Source organism: Vidua chalybeata, chromosome 21 (genome assembly GCF_026979565.1).
Source record: "Vidua chalybeata isolate OUT-0048 chromosome 21, bVidCha1 merged haplotype, whole genome shotgun sequence".
NCBI classification, from domain to species: Eukaryota; Metazoa; Chordata; class Aves; order Passeriformes; family Viduidae; genus Vidua; species Vidua chalybeata.
This window is the reverse complement of record NC_071550.1, coordinates 8872458-8894179: the sequence shown is the minus strand read 5'-3', so window position 1 is coordinate 8894179 and position 21722 is coordinate 8872458. Positions and strand designations below refer to the sequence as shown.

Sequence of the window (21722 nt, the reverse complement as noted above, 5' to 3'; positions counted from 1 at the left end):
GCAGCCAGCCCGGAGGGAAAGCTCATGGGGTGCTGTGCCGGGTGCGGGGTGAGCACACAGCCTTTGCCCGCAGATTTACAGCCCTGCCGTGCCCAGCGTGGAGGGGGTGACTGATCCCCCCCGTGCCGTGCCCAGCCGCGGGGTGACTGATCCCCCTGAGGTTTTACAGGGAAATAAACCCGACTGACCCCAGGGATCCCTCCCCACTGCAGCCCCGGGGCGGGAGGGGCAGGTTCCCCCCAGCCCCACCATGGGGTGGGGGTCAACGCTTGGTTTTGGCAGAGCTTTGGTGACAGAGCTGAGCCCTGGGGCACAGAAGGGGGGTGTGCGGGGCGCGGGGGGCATGCTGGCTGCGGGGGATACCGGGTGCACGTCTGTGGGTGATGCTGGGGGTGTGTGGGTGATGCTGGGCGCAGGGGTGACTTCGGATGTGGGGGGCTGCTGGGGGTGTGTCTGTGTTAATTCTGGTTGCGGGGCGTGCTGGGTGTGTGCCCGTGGGTGACTCCGGTTGTGGAGGGTCCGTTCGTGTCCCCGTGTCCGTGTGTGTCCCTGTGTGTCCCTGTGTCCGTTCGTGTCCCCCTGTCCGTTCTCATCCCCGTGTCTGTTCATGTCCCCCATCCCTGTGTGCCCCCTGTCCCTGTGTCCCCCTGTCCGTTCCTGTCCCCCTGTCCCTGTGTCCCCCTGTCCCTGTGTCCCTCTATCCCTGTGTCCCCCTGTCCCTGTGTCCCCCTGTCCGTTCCTGTCCCCCTGTCCCTGTGTCCCCCTGTCCCTGTGTCCCCCTGTCCCTGTGTCCCCCTGTCCGTTCCTGTCCCCGTGTCCGCGGCGCTGCCGCGCGCGGGTGCCACCGCTGCAGTACCGGGTCCCGCCTGCCAGGGGGCGCTGCCGGCGGGCGCTGCGCTGCGGCGCGGGGCGTGGCCCTGTCTGGGCGTGGCCGGGGCGTGGCCGATGACGCAGGCCCCAAGCCCCGCCCCGGTCAGCTGAGCGCGCCGCACCGCCCCCCCCGCGCCCCCCCGAGCCCCCCCGTCCTCCTCCCTCTTCCCTCCGCCCTCCGCATCCCTGCGCCGCCACCCGCAGCCTCGCCCGGCCGTGCGCGCCCCTGGGTGCCCCCCTGAACCCCCCCCAGCCGCGGCCCCCCCCGGCACGGAGCCATGGCCCCCATCGGACTCAAGGCTGTGGTGGGAGAGAGTAAGATCCGCGCCCCCCCGCGGGCTCTGGGGGGCGGGGGGCAGCGCGGGGCAGCCGCGGGGGCGGGGGTCGGAGCGGCCGGGCTGCCCCGGCCGGGGCGGGGGGGATGCTGCGGATGCGCAATTCGGACCCTCGGGGGGCACACGGCGACACGGGACACCCCCGTGGGGACACGCGGGCGTTGTGGGCTGGGGGGGCTCGGCGGTGCTGTCACCTTCCGGGGTGTATTTGTTGAATTTTTCCGGCTGTTTGGGGTTTTTCTGCAGTGCTGGGGGCGGGGGGGTGGGGGATTGGTGACGGGGCGACGGTGGAAAAGCGGGGGGGGGGGAACAAGGAAGCCAGAGACGCTCGAGCCCCCCTCGGTTTTATCCCCCCTCGACCCCCGTGGCCCCCAATCCCCGAAAGGGCCCAGGGGCCTCCCCCCCCACGGGAGGCTGAGCCCCGAGGGGGGGCACAGAGGGGTGCAGACCCCCCCCAAACCCTCCCCCAGCGCAGTGCCAGGCCGGGCCCTCCCGCTTTGTCTGCAGCAAATCCCGCTCAAACGCTGGGGTTTATTGCATTATTGTTGTTATTATGATTATTCCTATTATTATTATTATTTCCCGGGTGTGCCTTTGCTCCCGCAATCCGGGGCTGCCCCTGCGTGTGTCCCCCCCTCCCCGGGCATCCCTTGCCCGCGGGGGTCCCGCTCCCCCGCGCTATTCCCGGCCGGGAATATTCCCGGGAGCCGCGGGCGGGGGCACGACACGATCGTCCCCGGCTCCGCTTCCTCCTTCCCGGCTGTTGCAAGGCGATATTTTCCCGGGGGGAAACGAAGTGGGGGGGGGTTGTTCTCCAAAAACACCCGAGGCTGGACGAGGAAGGAGGGGCGCTCCTTTCCCAGGGGCGAAATTAAGGCGAAAAAAACTCCGCATTATTAAAAAAAAAAAAAAAGAAAATGAAAGGGCAGGAACCGGTGGGAACTTCCCCCCGCACCCATGAGCCTTCCTCCTCCTCCTCCTCCTCCTCCCCGCCTCTCGCAGGGTTTATTTCCGTGGCACCGTGGCCGGCCGCGGCCGGATCTTGGTGTTTTTATTGGGTTTTTCGATGATTTTGGGGCTGCTTTTGGCGTGCCAGCCGTGCCCGTGGCCATCCCCCGCCCTCCCGCGCCCGCTGCAGATGGCGCGGCCGGGGCCGGTGGTGTGATCGGGTGGGTGGTGATGGCGAGGGGGGGAAACCGGGGGGATCCCCGTGGATCCGTGGCCCTGCCGCCTTCCCGCTGTCACCTCCGCGGGGATGGGGCCATCCCCCCGCCCTGCCCGGGCTGCTGCATCGGGGACAGAGCCCAAAATGGACGGAGAGAGGCAGGGAAATGTCCCGGGGTGTGCGTGTGCTGCAGGATCAGCGCTGGGGAGGGGGGATGGCCCTGGGGCTTTGCTGGGCTTTATTTGGGGGGGCAGGGGCTGCCCCCGGCCCGGTGGGATGCGGGAAGGGGGGGTCGGACCCGCCGCCCACGGAGCCCCTGGCGGGGCCACATGCGGTGCCCTCGCCGGAGAGGGGACAGAGACCAGCGCCACTGCGTGTCCCTTATTTTCATTCATTGTCTCTGCGCCGGAATGGGCTGGGAGAGAGCACAGACACACACACAGAGAGGTTCCAGGCAGCATCAGGGAAATCTGACTTAATCCTCCCCTTCAGGGTTTAGTGACAAACCGCTCCGTTCTTTCCCTGAAAAACATCATTCCCGACTGAAAATGATAATGTGGAGCCGGGCAGCAGCGCCGGAGCCGGGCTGGCGGGGACGCGTGGGTGGCTGCGAGGGGGGAGCAGGCTTTGTGCAGGCAGAATGCTGCAGAGCAGAGAGGGGTGGCACCCGGGGGGGCACCCTGGGGTCCCCGCGGGGATCGGGGTGCTCCTCAGCACCCCACGGGGAGCTCCTGCACTTGGTGCATCAGCCTGCCTTGGGGGGCTGTTCCAGGCGGAGCTGCTCCCCCCGAGTTGGGAGCAGCCTGCAGGGTCCCCAGACCCCTGTCCCCGGGCACTGGCACGAGATTTCCTGGGCTGCGCCAGCCTGGCACTCCCCGGAGGTTTTCCTGCAGGAGATGTTTGCTCCCGAGGAGCAAGAGGGCCAAGGCTGGGGCTGACCCGAGGCAGGACATCTCCTGTGGGCTCCTTCTCCAGGAGGAAGGGAAGGAGGGATGGATGGATGGATGGATGGATGGATGGGGAGGATGCTGCCGCGTTGCCATGGCTCGCTCCGCCAGCCCCCCCCCTCCCGAGCTGCATTCTGCCCTGGCTTCCCTCCAGACCCGGATTATTCCTCTGACCAGCTGGTGCCATAACAAGACGGGGTTTGGAGGCCTCTGAAGAGGTGGGAGGCGGTGGGCAGAGGGAGAAGTGGGCCAGGGCTGCAGGAGGAGAAAGGCAGAAGCAGATTGTCACCCCCCAGAGCTGTGGGGGTGTGCTGGGGGCTGTCCCTGTGCCTTCCCGAGGTGTCCAGCGATGGTGACTGCATCATCCTGGACTTGCTGTTGTCTGGACAGGGTTGGAGTTGAGTGTGCTTGTCCCCAGAGGTGATGCCTGAGGACCAGGTCCTCCTGCTGTGTCTCTGTCCCTTCGCAGGGAGAGCTGGCCCCTCTGCCCTGGAGCTGGTTGGGAAAATCTCACCTGAGAATGGCAGCTCTGAGGACACCCATCCCCAAATCTTCACCTGACCCCCAACTGCTCAGACATCATCCCCAAATGTTCACCTGAGCCCCAGCTGCATGGACACCATCCCCAAATGTTCACCTGACTCCTAATTGCATGGACATCCATCCTCTCATGCCCCTTGGATCTTCTCGGGGCCACCTTCCCCGAGCTTCCCCTGCCCAGCCCAGTGGTGGCTCTCCTGCAGCAGCCTGCAGTGGGGAGGAGGAGGAGGCTGGTTTTACTTCACTGAACTGTCAGCAGCCAGGAGAGACGGGCCCTGCTGCAGGGGTGACACCTGTGCAGCGCCTGCCACCACGCTGGGCTGGCACAGGACAGCAGAACACGCAGCTGGAGCATAGGGATGTGATTCCATGGCGGATCCAAAAACCCTGCAGCCCTTCAACCTCCCCAAAGGCTCCTTTTGCTCCTGGTGCTGTCACGGGCGGGTGGGAGAGGCGGAGGAGCCCTGGGATAAGGAAGCACTTTGCAGAGACAGCAAGGAAACACCTTTCCCCCAGGCCAGCAGGTGATCCTCCCACGGAGCAGCCTCACCTGCACAGCCTCCCCCAGAGCTGACCCGTGCCCGGTGCCTCCTGCCAGGGCCATGCCCAGGAGCCCCACGGCCAAATCCTGCCTGGACACGGTCTGACACTGCCCAGTGTCGCTCCATGTCCCCAGCTGGGCCTCTCCAGGGTCCACCCCTGCCTGGGGATGACTCAGGGGCTCAGGCTTGGGTTGTGCTGCACCTGCAAGGGCAGGGCTGGGGCTGCTGCCAGCCCAGGGCACAGCCTGGGGACCTGCTGGTACCTGACTCAGCCCGGCTGTTTGGGGCACCTTGCAGCTGCCACCAGCCCCTGTTGGGCACAGGGAGCCTTGGAGGGTCAGATGCTGCTCGTGGAGGATGTTCTGAGCCTGTCTCAGTGCCCAGGGGACATGGCTGGTGTGCTGCCCATGCTAGGCTTGCCAAGGGCTGTGCCAGGCAGAGAGGAAGAGGAGGCAGCAAAGGGCATGGGGACCATTGGAGGGCTGCCCATGGCATCCTCTTGCCTGCACAGGGCTCAGCTGCGACCTCAGCCTGCTGCAGAAGTGGGTGGGTGAGGAGCAGGAGGTCTCTGCACCCTGTCCCCACCACGGGTGGGAGCAGACCCTGAATCCTCCCAATGTGGCTCCCTGAGCAGCCCATCCTCCCAATTCCCACGTTCCAGGAGCCCCCGTGGTGCCACCAGCCTGGTGTGTGGGTGCAGGAACGGGCAAAGCTGGGCTCTGGCTCTGTCACCACGCTGTGTCTCACCTCCGGTGTTGGCTTGAAGTTGGAAAAGGTTGAAAAAATCCTTGTAAAATTCAGCGTTCACCATCTCAGGCATTGCAGAACAATTTCAATCTCCAGACCACAGTCTGCACCAGGGGCTGAGAAACTCCTGCCCATATGTGACCATGGAAGGTGACCAAGAGTGACAAACCTCAATTTGGCAGGACTGCATCCTCTCACCAGTGTCTGCATGTGCAAGAAGGTTAAAAAAGCCACCAATGGAGAGGATTTCGACTCCTTCCTTTTTGAAAAAAAAGAAAAAAGTAAGGTCTGTGTCTGATTCCTTTGTACCTCTTGGAGAAAGTGTCCCAGGAGACAGGAAGGAGAGATTCCTTCCTTCTTCCCACAGAATCAACACTTTCCAAAGGAGGATCATCACCATCACAGGGCTTTTGGTCTCACGCTGAGGAGCAGATGCTGCTCCCTCCGACTCACGGTGCGGGGAAGGAGCTTGGCTCTGGAGAGTGCAAAAATAGAGCAGGGCTGAAGGTGCTTTAATCCACATCCCCCAGGATGTGAGAGAACCCGGGAATGTGCACACACCTGTGGCCACCTCTGCTAGAGGGTCTTTTGTGGAGCCCATCAGACGGTTTGGCCTTGGATCAGGGGGCAGCAAGGACCACTCAGGCACGTGCCAGCTGCCCTCCAGCCTGTCTTGGTGTCCCTGAGGGACAGGAGACCAGCCCAGCCTGGATTCCCACCAAAGAAGCACAATTTGTTGGTGTTTTCCTCCGTTTTGGTTCAAGGCAGAGAAGAAGGAGCTCAGGAGGTTGTGGTCACATGTAGGAATGTGAGGGTCACATCCCCTGAGGGACACTGTGACACTTTGTGAGTGCTGTCCTGCTGCAGGACACCTCTGGGCACTGAAGCACCACAGTCAGGGACAACATCTGCTGGGAATGGAAACATCTGGAGCAAGAGGACAAGTGTTGGTGAAGGGTGGTGCCTTCAGCAGGGACCTGAAGGGCTGTGGGTCATTGATTGTACCCAAACTGGGAAACTCTGCTCAGCTCCCAGATCCTTGTGCAGACCCAAGGAAATTGTCTGGAGTTAGCACAGAATATCCTGAGCTGGAAGGGACCCACAGGATCACCACAGTTCAGCTCCTGTCCCTGCAGGACACCCCAGCCATCAGCCTGTGCCTGATCCCGCAGTGAAAACCTCCTGAATTTCCCTCTGTTTCTCCAGGGCACTCAGAGGGCTCATGGGTGTGAGCATGCATTTCATTTCCCTTTTTCACTTCTGGTTGTGTTACTCAACTTCTGCAGAGTTCAAGAGCTCCAGGTCTCCATCCTCCTCCTCCCTAGGCTGTGCAGCTCTCCCAAGGCTTTGCCCAGCAGGGATAAATGTGGATATCCTTCATGAGAGCATTGCAAACAGGAAAAGGAGGAATTAAACACAGGTTACCCCAATGGCTGGGATTAATCCCTGGGTTCCTGGGTGAGAAATGTGTCCTCCAGGAAGGCTGAGGGCTTCCAGCTGGGCATAATCCAGTGGGAAAAACACGTGTTCAGGACTTGGGCTGCTGAAGGGGAGGTGTTTGAGACTTGTTTGGGATTTGGGCACAGCAGTGGCCAGGCTCAGGTCGTCCCTGGATGGTTCTTAGCTGTGCTGAGGAACATCAGCTGGGCTTTGTCTCCTTGCAGTGATGTCCGTGTGCTGGGTGGTGCTGGTGGCCGTGGAGGGCCATTCCTGCCACCCTCAGGTCCGTGCTGCCTGTTTGATTTGGGATGGCACCTGCAGAGCCCCACCTGGGGCTGTTTGGAGGTGGGGACGTGCTCCACTCCGTGCTTGGATCAGTGCAACATTCACACTGGCTTGAGCAATTAGTTAATGAACCAGCACAAATGCAGTTGCCAGGCCAACCCAAAGCCAAACGTGTCTGTCTGGGAGATGCAGCCTGACAGCTTTTTAGGAGAAGTGGGACTCCAGCAAACCTCGCCGTGGATTTCTGTGATCCAGCTCTCCGGAGCTGCCCGAGGATTTGGGATCCCGAGTGAAAAGCTCAATTTGTGCCCATCCATAAAGCAGCTCCATCTCCCTGTGCCACTTCAGGCCACCAGTGAGGTCCCGGGATGTGGCGGTGAAGGAGCATTTCTGAGCAGCAGGAATTTCCAGGAGGGAAGGGCTTGGCCATGGCTGCTGGCACTGGGGTCAGCACTGCAGCTGGAGCGTCCCTGCTGCAGCATCCCCAGCCTGGTGTCCAGCGTGGCCTGGTGGCCAGGACAAGGCTTTAGCAGGCCCACCAGGGTAGGTCAGGGCTGCTCATCAGCTTCCAGGCTTATTCTGGAACAGGATAATGGGCTTGGGGAACCCCTAAATGGGTCCATCTCTTGGGGAACCCCAAAATGGTCCATCTCTTGGGGCATCCCAAAATGGATTCATCTCTTGGGGCATCCCAAAATGGGTCCATTTTTTGGGGAACCCCAAAATGGTCCATCTTGTGGGGCATCCCAAAATGTGTTCATCTCTTGGGGCATCATAAAAAGGGTTCATCTCTTGGGGAACCCCAAAATGGGTCCATTTTTTGGGGACACAGCTCTGTTGGCGTGGCAGGGATGCTTCCTCCTGCTCCAGTGGGACAGTGGGGCTGGCTCTGTGTCCCTGCCCAAGGCAGGGCTGGGGGAAGGCCAGGGTGTAACAACGTGGGATAAGCCTCTTGGAGGGATGGATGGGCTCAAGTCCTACTAGGCCAGCGTGTCACCTGCTTGGAAACGATGCAGGGGTCACGTCCATGCCGTGTGTCACCCTGAGAACGAGCCTGGCTGCAGGTGGTGGGCTGGCTCTCCAGCAGGACACCTGCCTGGTGGTGCTTTTAGGGCCATACTGCTCTAGGGGTTCTCCATTCACAGCAGAGATGTGCTGCCCTGTCCATGGGCTCTGATGCTGGGGGAGGATCCAGAGCTGTCTGTATTCCCATGGGAGGAATTGGCATTGAAATTCTTTCAGCCTGCAGGAAACAGATGTGACGTGGTAGGTCCAGACAAGCCAAGTGTTGGAGGCACTGGATGAAATACTCACACAGATTTCCCCCCCCCCCCTGAAACCTGGTTTTATCTCCAAGATGAAAAACTTGGCTGTGAGCATCACCAGCTGATGTTAGATCCTAAAAACTCTCTCTGGCCAGATGTTTGAGAACATGGACAGCAACATCTGGCCTGCTGATGTGGAGTGAGAGAGCACCACTTCTGGGAGGGGGCTGGGCGTGACTTGAGGACCTCGGGACCTCAGGACCTCCCATTTCCCCTGGGAGTCCAGGGCACTCTTCCCTAAGCTGGGGTTTAATGGCTGCTGCAGGGACACCCAGGAGGGAAGTTCATGGCCACATCTCCCTAAGTGTGACACCAGTCTCCAGCTTTTGCTCAAGTTTGTGCCTTTGGGAGGACCCCAGAGCTCTTTGGAGGATGCTCTGTGGATCTTTCCTGACCCTGCCTGGGCTCTGAGCTGGCTCTGGCAGCCTGTGGAAGAGCCAAAATTTGGAGTCAGATCTGACCCATGGTCAGGGCAGGAGAGGACATCAATGTAGGGAATGACCGTGCCTGGGACCAGGGATTTAGGGATTGACACCCTAAACCTACAAAGCTCAGAGAAATTACCCTTTGAAGTGCCCAGTTCCTGCTCTGAGAGGCCCATCTTGGTTTTGGGGTCGGGCTGGGGATGTGACAGCACTTTTTACAGCCAGGCAGATGCTCCCCCCCTCAAGCACCCTCCCTCCAGCCCGAGCCATCCCTGTGCAGGAGGGACACGGCGTTCCCACAGAGCCACAACGTCCCCTGCAGCTGCTGCCGCGGCGAGGACACGCTCGGGGGGGCTGAGGCAGCAATTTGGGAGCCCTTTTTGGGATCTTGTGCCCTTGGGCCCACTTTCCGCATGGGAACACCATGTCCAGGGCCACAGGATGCTCTTCCCAGCCTCCTTCTGTCCTTCCTTCCTGTCCTTCCCTCCCCAGCCAGATTTTCATTACAGGGGCAGGAATTCTTCCTGGCTGCTGCTTTTTGCTGACCCCTTCCATGGTGCCCCACCATGGCCCCTGTGCTTTACTGGGATGGAGCCGATGGGATGGGATGGGATGGGATGGGATGGGATGGGATGGAATCCAGGGGATGGGATGGAGCCTCGGTGCTGCCCTGCAGACAGCGCTGTTGTTGCTGCATCCTCGCTCTGGGGCAGGAGCCAAGTGAGTGATGGCAGGAGGAGCAGGGCTGTGCTGGCACAGCTCCTTCCCAGCTGTACCCTGCTGCCAGGGCAGGAGCAGGGAGCAGCACTGGGATGCACGGGCAGCCCTTGCTGCCAGCTCGTGCCCACAGAGGATGATTCCTGCTGCATTTGGTGGGTGCAGGTGGGCAGCACGCATGGGCACAGCAGCTTCGCCTGCCCAGTTCAGGTACCCAGGTACCCTCCATCCCCTCTTCCCAGCCCGGAGCTGCCCTGCTCTCCCCATGGAGAGGCCAAAGGATGTGACCAAGGGCAAGCAGGACACTGAGGGCAAGGCTAGTGTCCTTCTGGGGCTCCCTGCAGGCAGATTAATTAATTAATTAAATTATTTATTAATTAAAGGCACCTTTAGGCAGGAAAGGTGATGGATGTGCAGTGGTAGGAATGTTTTCTCCAGGTTTTTTCCAGGTTTTGCAGCAGGACAGACAGACAGCAACACTCAGAGGCTCCTGTTTTATCCCTGTTGGCACCAGTGCCAGCTCTGGACCCTGCTGGGCTTTACCCAGGGAACCAGCACCCTTGGGCTGACCCACAGGGAAGGCTCCCAAGGCTGAGGCTGGCAGGGTGACATCCTCACGCCTCTGTTTTCTAATTTGGAGACATTCCTTAACTGGCTTTTTATTGGGCATTTCCATCCCTGTCCCTGGGACCAAGGGCTCAGAGCAAAACCCTGCGGGGGTGAAATCCAGGGAAAAATGCTGTGTGAGGACTTGGCACAGACTCCTTTCCTCAGGCTCAGCTCTGTGAGGGACAGTGCTTCACACACCAGGGCCAGAGGGGACTTCAGGGTTTGGGGGGCACCTCTCTCCCCCAAAACAGATGTTTGGGCAGCACTGGTAGCAGAGCAAGGCTTGAACCCCCCCTTCCTGCGACCCAACCCCAAAGGTTGCCCCACTGCCACCTGCTCATGTCCCTGAGCTGCATCTCCCAGGGAGCTGGCCTGGGGAGGAGCAGGGGAATTTGGGGTGGGTGGTCCCGGGGTTCCAGGGGTGCTGCTGTCCTGCCTGGTTGCATAAGCCCAGCAGCCACGGGAGGTGAAATGGGATTGTGAGGGATTACAAGGAACAGGCTCAGGCCGCTTGATTCTTGTTTCTAAAAGGAGCTCTTAAGCTGCTGTTGTTTTCCCAGCACTTTGGATTAGGGCTGAACCCCGTGGGGCGGCCCCCAGGCTCCCCAGAGGGACCCCCCCAGCCAGCCTGGGGTCTGTCTGTGAGTGCCAAGCACGAGAGAAAAACAGGGCTGGGGAGTGACCACCCCTCCCTGGGGACCCCAAAACCACCCCCATCCCCTCCTTCATCCCCAGTTAAGGCACAGGGTGAGTGGGGCTCAGCGTGACCCTGCACGTGGGTGGGGGTTTGGTGCCCCCAGTGCAGCCCCTGGGGTGCTGCAGGAGGTGCACTGGGCTCTCACCATTGCCCCCATCCCCTTTCTTGCAGAGATCATGCACGATGTGATCCGGAAGGTGAAGAAGAAGGGGGAATGGAAGGTGAGCACCAAAGCCAGGGAGGGCCAGGAGGGGAGGGAGCAGGGAAGGGGGCAGGGTGGGGAAGGTCCTGCTGTGCCCCCAGCTCCTGGGGTGCTCACAGGGTGCTCACGGGGTGCTCACCTGTCCCAGGTGCTGGTGGTGGACCAGCTGAGCATGCGCATGCTCTCGTCCTGCTGCAAGATGACCGACATCATGACAGAGGGCATAACCAGTGAGTTCCCCCTCCCTGCCTCCACATTCCCTGTGGGAAGGGCCAAATCTCCCTCTGCACCAGGACACCTGCAAAGCCATCTCCAGGCTGGCACAGAGTTGTTGGCACAGCCCCCACCCAGCTCTATCCCCCTGGGATGGAGCCACTCCTCCTCCCACTGCCCATGGACGGCTCCTGGTGCCAGGCTGGGGTTCCACAGGCCCTCCTTGCCTGCTGGGGCTGGAGCAGCAGAACACCTTGTCTCCTGGCAGGCCTTCAGTTCGAGGAGGGGACCAGGGCTTGGTTTTTATCAGCCTAAGAATTAAATGGCTCCCTGCAACACTTGGGAAGGAGAAGGAAATCCCAGGCTGGGTCCTGAGAGGTGTTGGGATAGTGGGGTTTTGTCTGGGACAGCAGAGCTTCGTGCTCAGGTGGAGGGGGATGTGAGGATAAACCAAGGGAACAGGAGCAAAGACAGATCCATGGCCCCTGGGACCTGGCCAGGTGCCCACACCCACAGCTCCAGCAGGGACCAGGGAGCTGGGATGGGGTGGGCAGGTGTGCCCCAGCTCCTGGGTGGGCAGGGACGAGTGGCTGGGGGTGTTGTGGATATGGAGGGGCTGCCATGGGGTATCCAATGGCCGTGGGATGTCCAGCCACCACGGGGTGTCCACCAGCCCTGCGTGGCCGAGTGCCCTGCCCACAGCCCTCCCTGCCATGATCCCTGTTTTCCCCCCAAGTTGTGGAAGACATCAACAAGCGCCGGGAGCCGCTGCCCAGCCTGGAGGCCGTGTATCTCATCACCCCCTCCGAGAAGGTGAGTGCATGCAGGGCACGGGGACAGGGCTGAGGTGCTGGCATGGGCAGCTGTGCCCATGGGAAGCATCCTGACTCCAGTGGTGCCAGCAGGGTGATGGGATGGAGGTGCGGAGCTTGCCCTGAGCAGGCGGGAAGCTCACAGTGCCATCCTGCCCAGCCCAGCTGCTCCCTCTCTCTTCCAGTCCATCCACTCCCTCATCAACGACTTCAAGGATCCCCCCACCTCCAAGTACAGAGCTGCCCACGTCTTCTTCACGGACTGTGAGTACCCAGAGGAGGGGACAGTCACTGAAACGGTGCCAGCAGGTGGGGAGGGACAAGGGATGAGGGATGGAGAGATGCTGAGCACCACCCTCCTCCTCCTCCTCCCCTCGCAGCCTGTCCTGACGCCCTCTTCAACGAGCTGGTGAAATCCCGCGCCGCCAAGGTCATCAAAACCCTGACAGAGATCAACATTGCCTTCCTCCCTTCCGAGTCCCAGGTGAGCCTGGGCTGGGCTGTGGGACAGCCAGGGGGTGCTGCAGGTCCCTCTGCAGCCCACCAGGGTTTGTGTAACAGCCTTGCACCCCCAGCTGGCTCCTTGCTCTGCCTCCCTGTCTCCTTAGATGACTTCCCGGGCTGATCCCGCGGGGGATTTAGCGGGTGCTGTGCCTTGGCCCCGTGCCCACAGCTGTGCTGGCCAGCTCTGCCACCAGCCAAGGACACCAGGGAGCTGGCCCTGGGCCATCTGCCCCTGCTGGGGACAAAGGGACCAGGGGGCAGATGGTGCCAGACCTGCTTGGTGCCATTAACCCTTCAATGCTCAGCATTCCTAGGGAGTGACCTCTTGGCATCTTCACGTGGTTTTTACTGGGGGCACAGCTGGGGAACAGTGTGTTTTTGCTTGTCCCCAGGTCTCTGTTTCCCTGCCTGGGAGCAGGTGGCTGCTGAGGGCAGGGGTCTTCTGCCTCCTCTGCTCAGCTGGGAGGGACACATGGATAGGGATCCTACCATGGAGCTAGCGCTGGGGTCCTGGGAGCTGGAAATTCTCAGGGATGCCCTGAGCATCGCTGAGCTCCGGCTGCCTGGTCCCAGGCTCGGCTGGGTCCATCTAGGCATTAATCTGATTTCCAAACCCAGCTGGGGTGGGGCAGCTCTCCTGCAGACATCTCCTCTGACCTCCCTGCCTCTGCACCCCCAGGTTTATTCTCTGGATTCGGCCGACTCCTTCCAAAGCTTTTACAGCCCGCACAAGGCCCAGATGAAGAACCCGATCCTGGAGCGCCTGGCAGAGCAGATTGCCACGCTCTGTGCCACCCTGAAGGAGTACCCAGCCGTGCGGTACCGCGGGTACGGCCAGCGTGGGATCCAGGGGCATGGGTGGGGCTGCTGTGCCAGAGTGTGGGGTGGCATGGACAGACAGCCATGCTCAGTGTAAACAGGCTCAGACTCCATCTGGGGAACTGGGGGGGTTGGGATCCTGAAATCTAAGTGGCACCAAGGCAGAGTGGAGCTCGTTGAGGAGAGGTGGGAGTGGGCAACAAAACCTGCTCGGGTCCGTGCTCTCCCATGAGCCAAGGATGTTGCACAGGGAAACCAACATCTCCTCCTCATGCTGTGCCCTGTGGGGCTGACCTGTCCCCCTGCCTCCCCCAGGGATTACAAGGACAATGCCATGCTGGCACAGCTCATCCAGGACAAACTGGACGCCTACAAGGCTGATGACCCCACCATGGGCGAGGTGAGCGGTGCTGGCAGCCCAGGGTGATGCTTCACTCCTGCAGTCAAACCCTGCCCTGTGGCAGCCACAGACCCTGGTGGGGACCCCAGAGCAGCCCCCTGAGCAGCTGTGGGGCTGAGGGAGCCCCCAGCCCAGTGCTGATGGCTCTGCTGTGTCCGCAGGGTCCAGACAAGGCTCGCTCCCAGCTGCTCATCCTGGACCGTGGCTTTGACCCCGCGTCCCCGGTGCTGCACGAGCTGACCTTCCAGGCCATGAGCTACGACCTGCTGCCCATCGAGAACGATGTCTACAAGTGAGTGCAGTGCATCCCCATCCCCCTGTGACAGCCTGAGGCCGGTCCTAGAGCAGCAGCTGGGAGCTCAGCATCCCTCCATCTGTCACAAGGCCTCCACTGGGAGACACCAGTGCTGCACTCTGGCAGCCCTGGTGGGCAGGACTGGGACTGAAAGAGCTTTCCCAGCCGTCAGCCCTCAGCCCCTTCCCCACATTTAGGAGTTGAAGGAGTCCAAGAAGGGAAGAGGTCAATCCCAGCTGGAATCACTTCGCTACTGGCACAGCCAGGAAGAGCCCTCATGTCCTCCCAGCTCCCTAAACCCAGCAGTGAGGGGGCTGTGTGTGCCCTCAGCCCCATCCCCCCGTGACATCCCTCCCCTCTCCCCAGGTATGAGACGAGTGGCATTGGGGAGGCCCGGATCAAGGAGGTTCTCCTGGACGAGGATGACGACCTGTGGGTCACCCTGCGCCACAAACACATCGCCGAGGTGTCCCAGTGAGTGGCCCTGGGGCTGGTTTGCTGCCTGGGTGGGACAGTGGCTTGGCATTGCCACCCAGCCCGCTGTGAGGGTCCCCTCCCCACTCACAGCTCTGCCCTGCTTCTCTCTCCAGGGAGGTGACCCGGTCCCTGAAGGAGTTTTCTTCCAGCAAGAGGATGAACACGGGTGACAAGGTGACCTGATGCACCCACCGAGCTGGGGACGGGCTCAGCCAGGGGCTGGCACGCAGTGGGGTCTCCTGGGGACACTTTGCCAAGGAGGAAGGGTGGTCAGGTTCCTGGCAGGGGGGAGCTGGTGTGGGGTGCCAGCCCTACACCTGGGGCTGGAAAATGGGGTGCTGTGGGAGAGCTCTGCACCCAGGATGAGTTTGCCTCCAGCACAGGGTCCGTGCACCTCCCTCAGCAGCTGCTCTGTCCCCAATCCTTGAGTTGGTGGCAGTGAGGGGACCCTGGTGGCAGTAGGCTGTAAGGGTGGCCAGGAGCTGAAAGGACCATCTGAGCCCCAGCCAGGCACACGAGGCTCCCAGAAGGAGATCCTCAGGGGATTTCTCCCCACCACAGCCCAGTTTGCAGAGCTGCACACCCCTCCTGCCTCTCAGCTACAGGGGAGGAGACCTGGCTGTGACACATCAGGTGTCACCAAACCCCCACGGGGGGCTCACGTGGGGACAGAAGTTCTTGGCAGGGTCATCCCCTCTCTACTGGTGGCCCCCTGAGGGTGAGTGACCATGTCCCCTTCCCTCACAGACCACCATGAGGGACCTGTCCCAGATGCTGAAGAAGATGCCACAGTACCAGAAGGAGCTCAGCAAGGTAAGGGGAGGGGACATTGTGTGTTCGGTGACTGAGCCCACCTGGGAGCAGGAGGTGGCAGCTCTCCCCTGGCCATGGTGGTGGCACAGGGACCCTCAGCTGCTGCCAGCACTGCAGAGGTGACCACTCTTGTGTCCCCAGTACTCGACCCACCTGCACCTGGCTGAGGACTGCATGAAGCACTACCAGGGCACTGTGGACAAGCTGTGCAGAGTTGAGCAGGTACCAAACAACTCCCCCCATTGTCACAGGAGCACGGGGGGCTGCAGCTCCACCCTCCCAGCATGGAGTGGTGGTGAGCACGTGTTCCCTGCAGGACCTGGCCATGGGCACCGATGCTGAAGGCGAGAAGATCAAGGACCCCATGAGGGCCATTGTCCCCATCCTGCTGGATGGCAATGTCAGCACCTATGACAAGATCCGCATCATCTTGCTCTACATCTTCCTGAAGAACGGTGAGGAGCACGCCTGGGCAGGGGTGTGGGCAGGCAGATGCAGGTTTGGCCAGGACCATCCAGCTGGGAAAACCCAGCCCTGCCTCCCTGAGCAGGCTGAGTGTCCTAAGGTGGCAGCAGAGGGGCTGTGTCCCCTCGGTTAGATGTTCCTGAGGAGAACACCCCCTGTGGCATTCCCAGGAATCACCGAGGAGAACCTGAACAAGCTGATCCAGCACGCTCAGATCCCGGCAGAGGACAGCGAGATCATCACCAACATGGCCCACCTCGGGGTGCCCATCATCACAGACGTGAGTGTCCTCCTCCCTGCCCTGCCCCTGTGCTCTGGCAGCCCTGGGGTGGCCTGGGGGGTGTCCCTGGTGCTGCTGTGGCTCACGGTGTCCCTGTGCTCTGCGCCCAGTCCACGCTGCGCCGCCGGAGCAAGCCGGAGCGCAAGGAGCGCATCAGCGAGCAGACCTACCAGCTGTCCCGGTGGACCCCCGTGATCAAGGACATCATGGAGGTGAGCCAGCAACCAGGACAGGCCTGGGGGGCAGGGCAGGGAATTCCAGAGCCACCCAGGAAGGGACCTGCACAGAGCTGGGTGCTCCCAGCCCAGACCCTGACACCTCTGAACTGGCTGCTCACTGCCTGGGGTTGGGATATTTTGGGAAGCTTTCCTGGCCCCAGGTAGGGTGCACAGAATCACAGAATGTGATGAGCTGGAAGGGATACCAAGGATCATCAAATCCAACTCCTGTCCCTGCCCAGACCCCCCAACAACCCCATCCTGGGCACCCCTGGCAGCGCTGGCCAAACGCTCCTGGAGCTCTGGCAGCCTCGGGGCCGTGCCCATTCCCTGGGGAGCCTGGGCAGTGCCAGCACCCTCTGGGGGAAGAACCTTTCCTGCTCTCCAGCCTGAGCTGCCCTGGCCCAGCCCCAGCCCTTCCCTGGCTCCTGTCCCAGAGCAGAGATCAGTGCCTGCCCCTTCTCTTTCCCTCCTGAGGAAGTTTTAGGCTGCAGTGAGGTCCCCTCAGTCTGCACGGCCCAGGCTTGCCCAGCATCCCTGGATTACAAATGCACTAACAACTTGACTGGTTGTGTGTGTGCCACCATGGCCACCAAGGTTGGGTGGCCTTGTCAAAGCCTTGCCCATGTCCCAGCAGAGGCAGGGGACAGGCATGGCTCTGTACAGCTGTGTGTGTGTCCTCAGGAGATGTCCCAGGAGCTCTGCACCAGGATAGCCCTGGCTCAGACCAGCAGAGCCACAGCTCCCTCAGGTCCCAAAAGCACAGAGCTCATGTTTTCCTCCACCACAACCCCTCCCCACAGGGTGGCTTCACCCGCAGGACACCCCTCAGCCTCACCCCCAGGACAGAGGGGCCTGCCCAGGGCAGCAGCACCTCAGCAAGGTGTCCCAGGTGGCAATTGCCCTGTGTGACACTGACACTGGCAGCGGGTGCCTCGTGCTGCAGGGGGGTCCCAGGGCTGGGACCTCCAGCCCAGCACCTGCTCCTGAGCCTCTCACGAGGGGAATCCTGGGCACAGCCCTGCAGAGGGGCTGTGGGGCCTGGGGCTGTGCCTGGCTGACCCCGGGCCTGTGGCTCTCTGCCCTCAGGATGCCATCGATGACAAGCTGGACACCAAGCACTACCCGTACATCTCCACCCGCTCCTCCGCCTCCTTCAGCACCACGGCCGTCAGGTGGGTGCCCCTCCTGCCCTGTCCGTGCCCACCTGGGCACTGTCAGCGTCCATCCCACACAGCCCCAGGGGCTGCAGCCAGCAGCAGGTCTGGGAGTGGCTCGGAGGGAATTCAGGCATCCCATGCCTCCATTTCCCCCGTGGCATCCTGTGCCTCAGTTTCCCTCCAGGCATCCCGTGCTTCTGTTTCCCTGTAGGAATCCCATGCCTCAGTTTCCCTTTAGGAATCCCATTCCTCATTTTCCCTTCGGACACAACAGTGCCTCGGTTTCCCTCCAGGCATCCCGTGCCTCAGTTTCCCTCCCTGTGACAGCAAGCAGCACTCTGTGGCTGGAACACTGGACTTGCCCTGCTGTCACAGCAATGTCTGTGTGATTTAACTGAGGTGTGGTGCTTCACCCTCCTCTTCCTCTCCTCAGTGCCCGCTACGGCCACTGGCACAAGAACAAGGCCCCTGGCGAGTACCGGAGCGGCCCCCGCCTCATCATCTTCATCCTGGGCGGGGTGAGCATGAACGAGATGCGCTGCGCCTACGAGGTGACACAAGCCAGCGGCAAGTGGGAGGTGCTAATAGGTGAGTGGTGGCCCCGGGGCTGGCCCCTCCCGCTGGCTGCTCATCCCACGCTCCATCCCGCAAATTCCGGGCTCCAGACGGCTGCGGGAGCTGGAACTCTGCCGAAAGGTTTTCTCCGGACATCTCTTGTCACCCCTGTGTGTCCCCCCTTCCCCAGCTGGGTTGTGTCACTCCAAACATCCTCATTTTTGCTTCCATTTTTTCATGTCTCCTGCTGGTTTTGTCCGAGCAGGGCTGGGTGAGAGGGGAGGAGGTTTGGCAGCTTGGATTGCTCCTCGGTTTTGGGGTCATTACAGGAAGAAAAGTGCAAAATAAAGAGGGGTGCAAACAGGAACCAGGTTTTTTAGGTTCATACAACAGGACATGGTCAGGGTCAGCTCCCATCTCTGCTCCCAGGGGAGCCGTGAGTCAGGCACAGAGGACACAGTGGATGCTCTAGCAGGTGGTAGCAAGGAGCTGTTAGGTCCCTAAAATTCCTCTGGGAAGCACAGCTGGATACACAGCTTGGATACACACCTTGTAGGGCACAGGCAGGTGTCCTTTACCATCTGATCCGATGCCTGGTGGAGCCTGTCCCCAGCATCTCTTCTGCTCCTTGGGAGCAGCATCCCAGTGTCCATCAGCTCCTGCTGCCCCAGCTGTGTCCCTGTCACCAGACACCCATCCCAGCTCCATCCTGCCTGTCACCATCTCATCCCGCCTCTCTCCAGGGTCCATCCCCTGCATGCGCCTCCGAAGCTCTGGGCTCCACCTGCCTCCTTCCTCTTCCTCCCCCAGAAGCAGCTGCTGCTGCTGCTGCTGCTGGTGGTGGGGGAGCCTCGGCGCAGCCGTCAGCCCCTCTCTGTTCTCCTGCAGGTTCTACTCACATTCTCACTCCCACCAAATTTCTCATGGACCTGAGGCATCCCGACTTCAGGGACTCCACTAGGGTATCATTTGAGGATCAGGCTCCAGCAATGGAGTGAGCCAAAGAAACCAAGTAAAGGCAGCTTACTAATGAAAAAGAAACTCTTCCTCCCCGAAGGGTTTTCTTTGATTCTTCCGTTCCTCCTTTTTTTAATTGTTGTTTTGGGGTTTGTTGGGCTCTCCGATTAGAAAATGCTTGCGGTTCCTCCGACCAGGTGGAAAAGCATCCGGCGTCGCTCCATCACCCCTCAGCCATGTCCCCTGGCCAGCTCCTTCATGCCATGAGCTCCCCCTCGCCAGGGCTGGAGGGGTCAGGGTCCTGCCTGCCCCACGGAGGTGTGCCAGGGCCGGGCAGGGGGACAGAGCTCCTGGATTCTGCCCTGAGAGCGGCTGGAGCAGGGCTGGGGGAGAGGGGCAGCAGCGGAGACCCCAGCACTCATCCTGGTCCATCCCCACGGGCTGGGCACTGCTGGGAGCCCCAGCTCTGGGGTGCCCTGGGGCTGGAATCCCACTCAGCTCAGGTTTGCTCATGGATAGGCAGGAGCCCCGTGACGTTGCGGACCCCCAAACCCTGCTCTGGGGTTCAGCTCCTGCTGGTTTCACCAGTGAGTGCCACCCCAGCATCCCCTGTGTGCTGGTCCCTGCAGGGCCAGGGTGGCTGTGGGGCTGAGCCAGTGTGGGCAGCATGGTGGGACCCCCATTGGCACCGTGCTGGGGGCCCCCCGAGCGAGGGGCAGCCGAAGGCGAGAGCCTTTTGTTTTCCTTGTGCTGTCCCACCCCTCCTGGCCACCATGTCCCCAGGATGCTCCGTGCAGGTTGGGGGACCTGGGGAAGGTCCCTCCACGCTGGCTTTTCCCTGCATTTCCACCCCTGCACCCGCCAGTGTCTCCTGCATCCCCCGTGGGTCCTGCAGTGACCCCTGCACCGGCACCTCCCAGCCCCTGCCTCATCCCGCCAGCTCCATCCCTCGCCTCCATTCCTCCTCCTCCGTCCTTTTCCCGTTCTCCTTGCCCCCACAACCCACCCCGTCCCCATAGACTGCATTTCCTCGCAAGCATTTCCAGCGGCGCGGGGCCGGCGCCGCCAGGTAAGGGGGACCCGGGACAGTGGGGACGGCGGCCGGGACACAGCGCGGGGTCCCAAAGCCATCACTGATCCCCTTGCACCCCTTCTCCTCTGCTCCCACAGGGTCCACGCACATCCTCACCCCACAGAAACTGCTGGACACGCTGAAGAAACTCAATAAAACAGAGGAAGAGAGCAGCAGTTAAAAGGAAACGCTGTCACCACTCGATGCCGACCCACGTCCCCGCCGGGCGCCCGGCCCCGGGTGCCACCCTGCACCCAGTGGGCCCAGCTTCTCTCTTGTTCTTGTGTTGACCCCCCTCTCCCCTCCCAGTGCCTCCCCCATCTCATTTTATCCACAGGGAGGGGATAACAGCCAAAAAAAAAATTATATATATATATATATATATTAAGAAAATGGATGCATTGTGTTTAAGAGAAAAAGGAAAAAAAAAAAATCTATATATTTGTAGCTGCAGCTGTGGGAAGCGCCCAGGAGCTCATTGCTGAGTAACCATCTGCCCATTGCTATTAAATATGGTGGGGAAAATGACAGAAAACACATTTTTTTGGGGGAATGCTCCTCACTGGGGTCTTGTTTGGACGGGAGGACAGATGGACAGACACCCCACACCGCTCCAGCCGCGGCTCAGGCTGGCACCACCGTCTGTCCCATGGCTTTTGGGGCGGTGGGTGCTCCTGCCAGATGTGCACGCCAACATCTGGATGGGAATTTGGGATGGGGGTGGTGTGAGAGTGCAGCCAGGACACTTCACACCGTGGTAATTCCCATGTGAAAAGGGACCAAACCGGTCAAAACTGGGAGCTGGGGCCCGTCCGCTTGCACAGCCCTGCTGCAGCCCTGCTTCCCTCTCTGGGAATTCCTTAAAAAAAAAAAAAAAATATATATATATATATAAAATAAAATCCTATTTTATATATATATATATCTATATATCTGTGCTCTCTCTCCATGGATACCTCCATCCATCCCCATGGGAGCTCGGTGTCCGTGCCCAGCTCCACTCATGTCGTCCCGTGGTGAAGCATTTCTGAGCGTGCCGTCGCCCTGAAACCCCCAAAAACCCTCTGGGCCCTCCCCAAAACCCTCTGGGCCCTCCCCAAAAACTCTCTGGGGCCCCCCAAACCCCCCAGGCCCCCCCAAACCCTCTGGACTCTGTGTATATTAATGACTGTGTCTTGTGACGTTCTTACGAGCTTGGTGTATAGTGATTTCCCCAAACCTCTGATTTTAGTTGGGTTTTTATTTGACGCCCCTGGATTGCCCCCTGTCCCTTGCCTTTAGATGCACTGCAATATTTTGGGGTCTATGGTTTTGTTCTCTTCCCCCTGAAGGCTGTGACCCCTCTTTTCCTACCCTAAAATTGCTCTTTCTTGCCTCGTTGGTGGTTAGCCCCCCTCTTTCCCTTCCCTTCCCGTCTGCTCCTTGCCCATAAATTTAAATATATATTTTTAGGGCAAAGGCTGTATCATTGCACTGATATTTGTTGGTTCCCCTTTGGTCTCCCAGCCCGTTTCTGTTCCTCTTTGGTTTAGCAATGCAAATGCTTCAGGATCTTGTATGTTGGACATTATTATTATTATTATTATTATTTTTTCTGTTACAGTTATTTATATAAAAAATAATTTATCAAAAAGGAAAACTTTAAAAAAAAATAATCTAGTCTGTCTTGGAACTTGTTTACCTTGAAATTACTGGAATCTAAATGTTTGAAAGTGTTGAAGCACAAACATGTATCATCTCTGTATATCTGTTCTTCTGTACTAAAGCACTCGAGTGACTAAATAAAAACGATCTCCATCCCTAGTGCAACTGGGGCTGTGCTGTGCTGCTCCCTCA

General features: G+C 60.3%; 1 protein-coding gene across 2 annotated transcripts; it reads left to right on the top strand.

Annotated features, from left to right (window-relative positions):
- The first annotated feature begins 1025 nt into the window (after positions 1-1025).
- Positions 1026-21695, top strand: STXBP1 (syntaxin binding protein 1). 2 transcript variants are annotated; one of them, XM_053962249.1, is made up of 20 exons: positions 1026-1185; positions 10816-10865; positions 10995-11076; positions 11796-11872; positions 12057-12135; positions 12252-12355; positions 13055-13203; positions 13510-13594; positions 13756-13886; positions 14256-14363; positions 14480-14540; positions 15114-15179; positions 15321-15401; positions 15496-15634; positions 15815-15924; positions 16035-16136; positions 17232-17317; positions 17736-17890; positions 18746-18869; positions 19985-20074. In XM_053962249.1, exons 1-19 carry the CDS (start codon positions 1149-1151, stop codon positions 18853-18855), a joined length of 1812 nt encoding a protein of 603 aa, XP_053818224.1. In that variant the 5' UTR covers positions 1026-1148; the 3' UTR covers positions 18856-18869; positions 19985-20074. The 2 variants fall into 2 exon arrangements, with proteins under 2 accessions (XP_053818224.1, XP_053818225.1); XM_053962250.1 differs by lacking the exon at positions 18746-18869 and having other exon boundaries at positions 19985-21695.
- Positions 21696-21722: the final 27 nt, after the last annotated feature.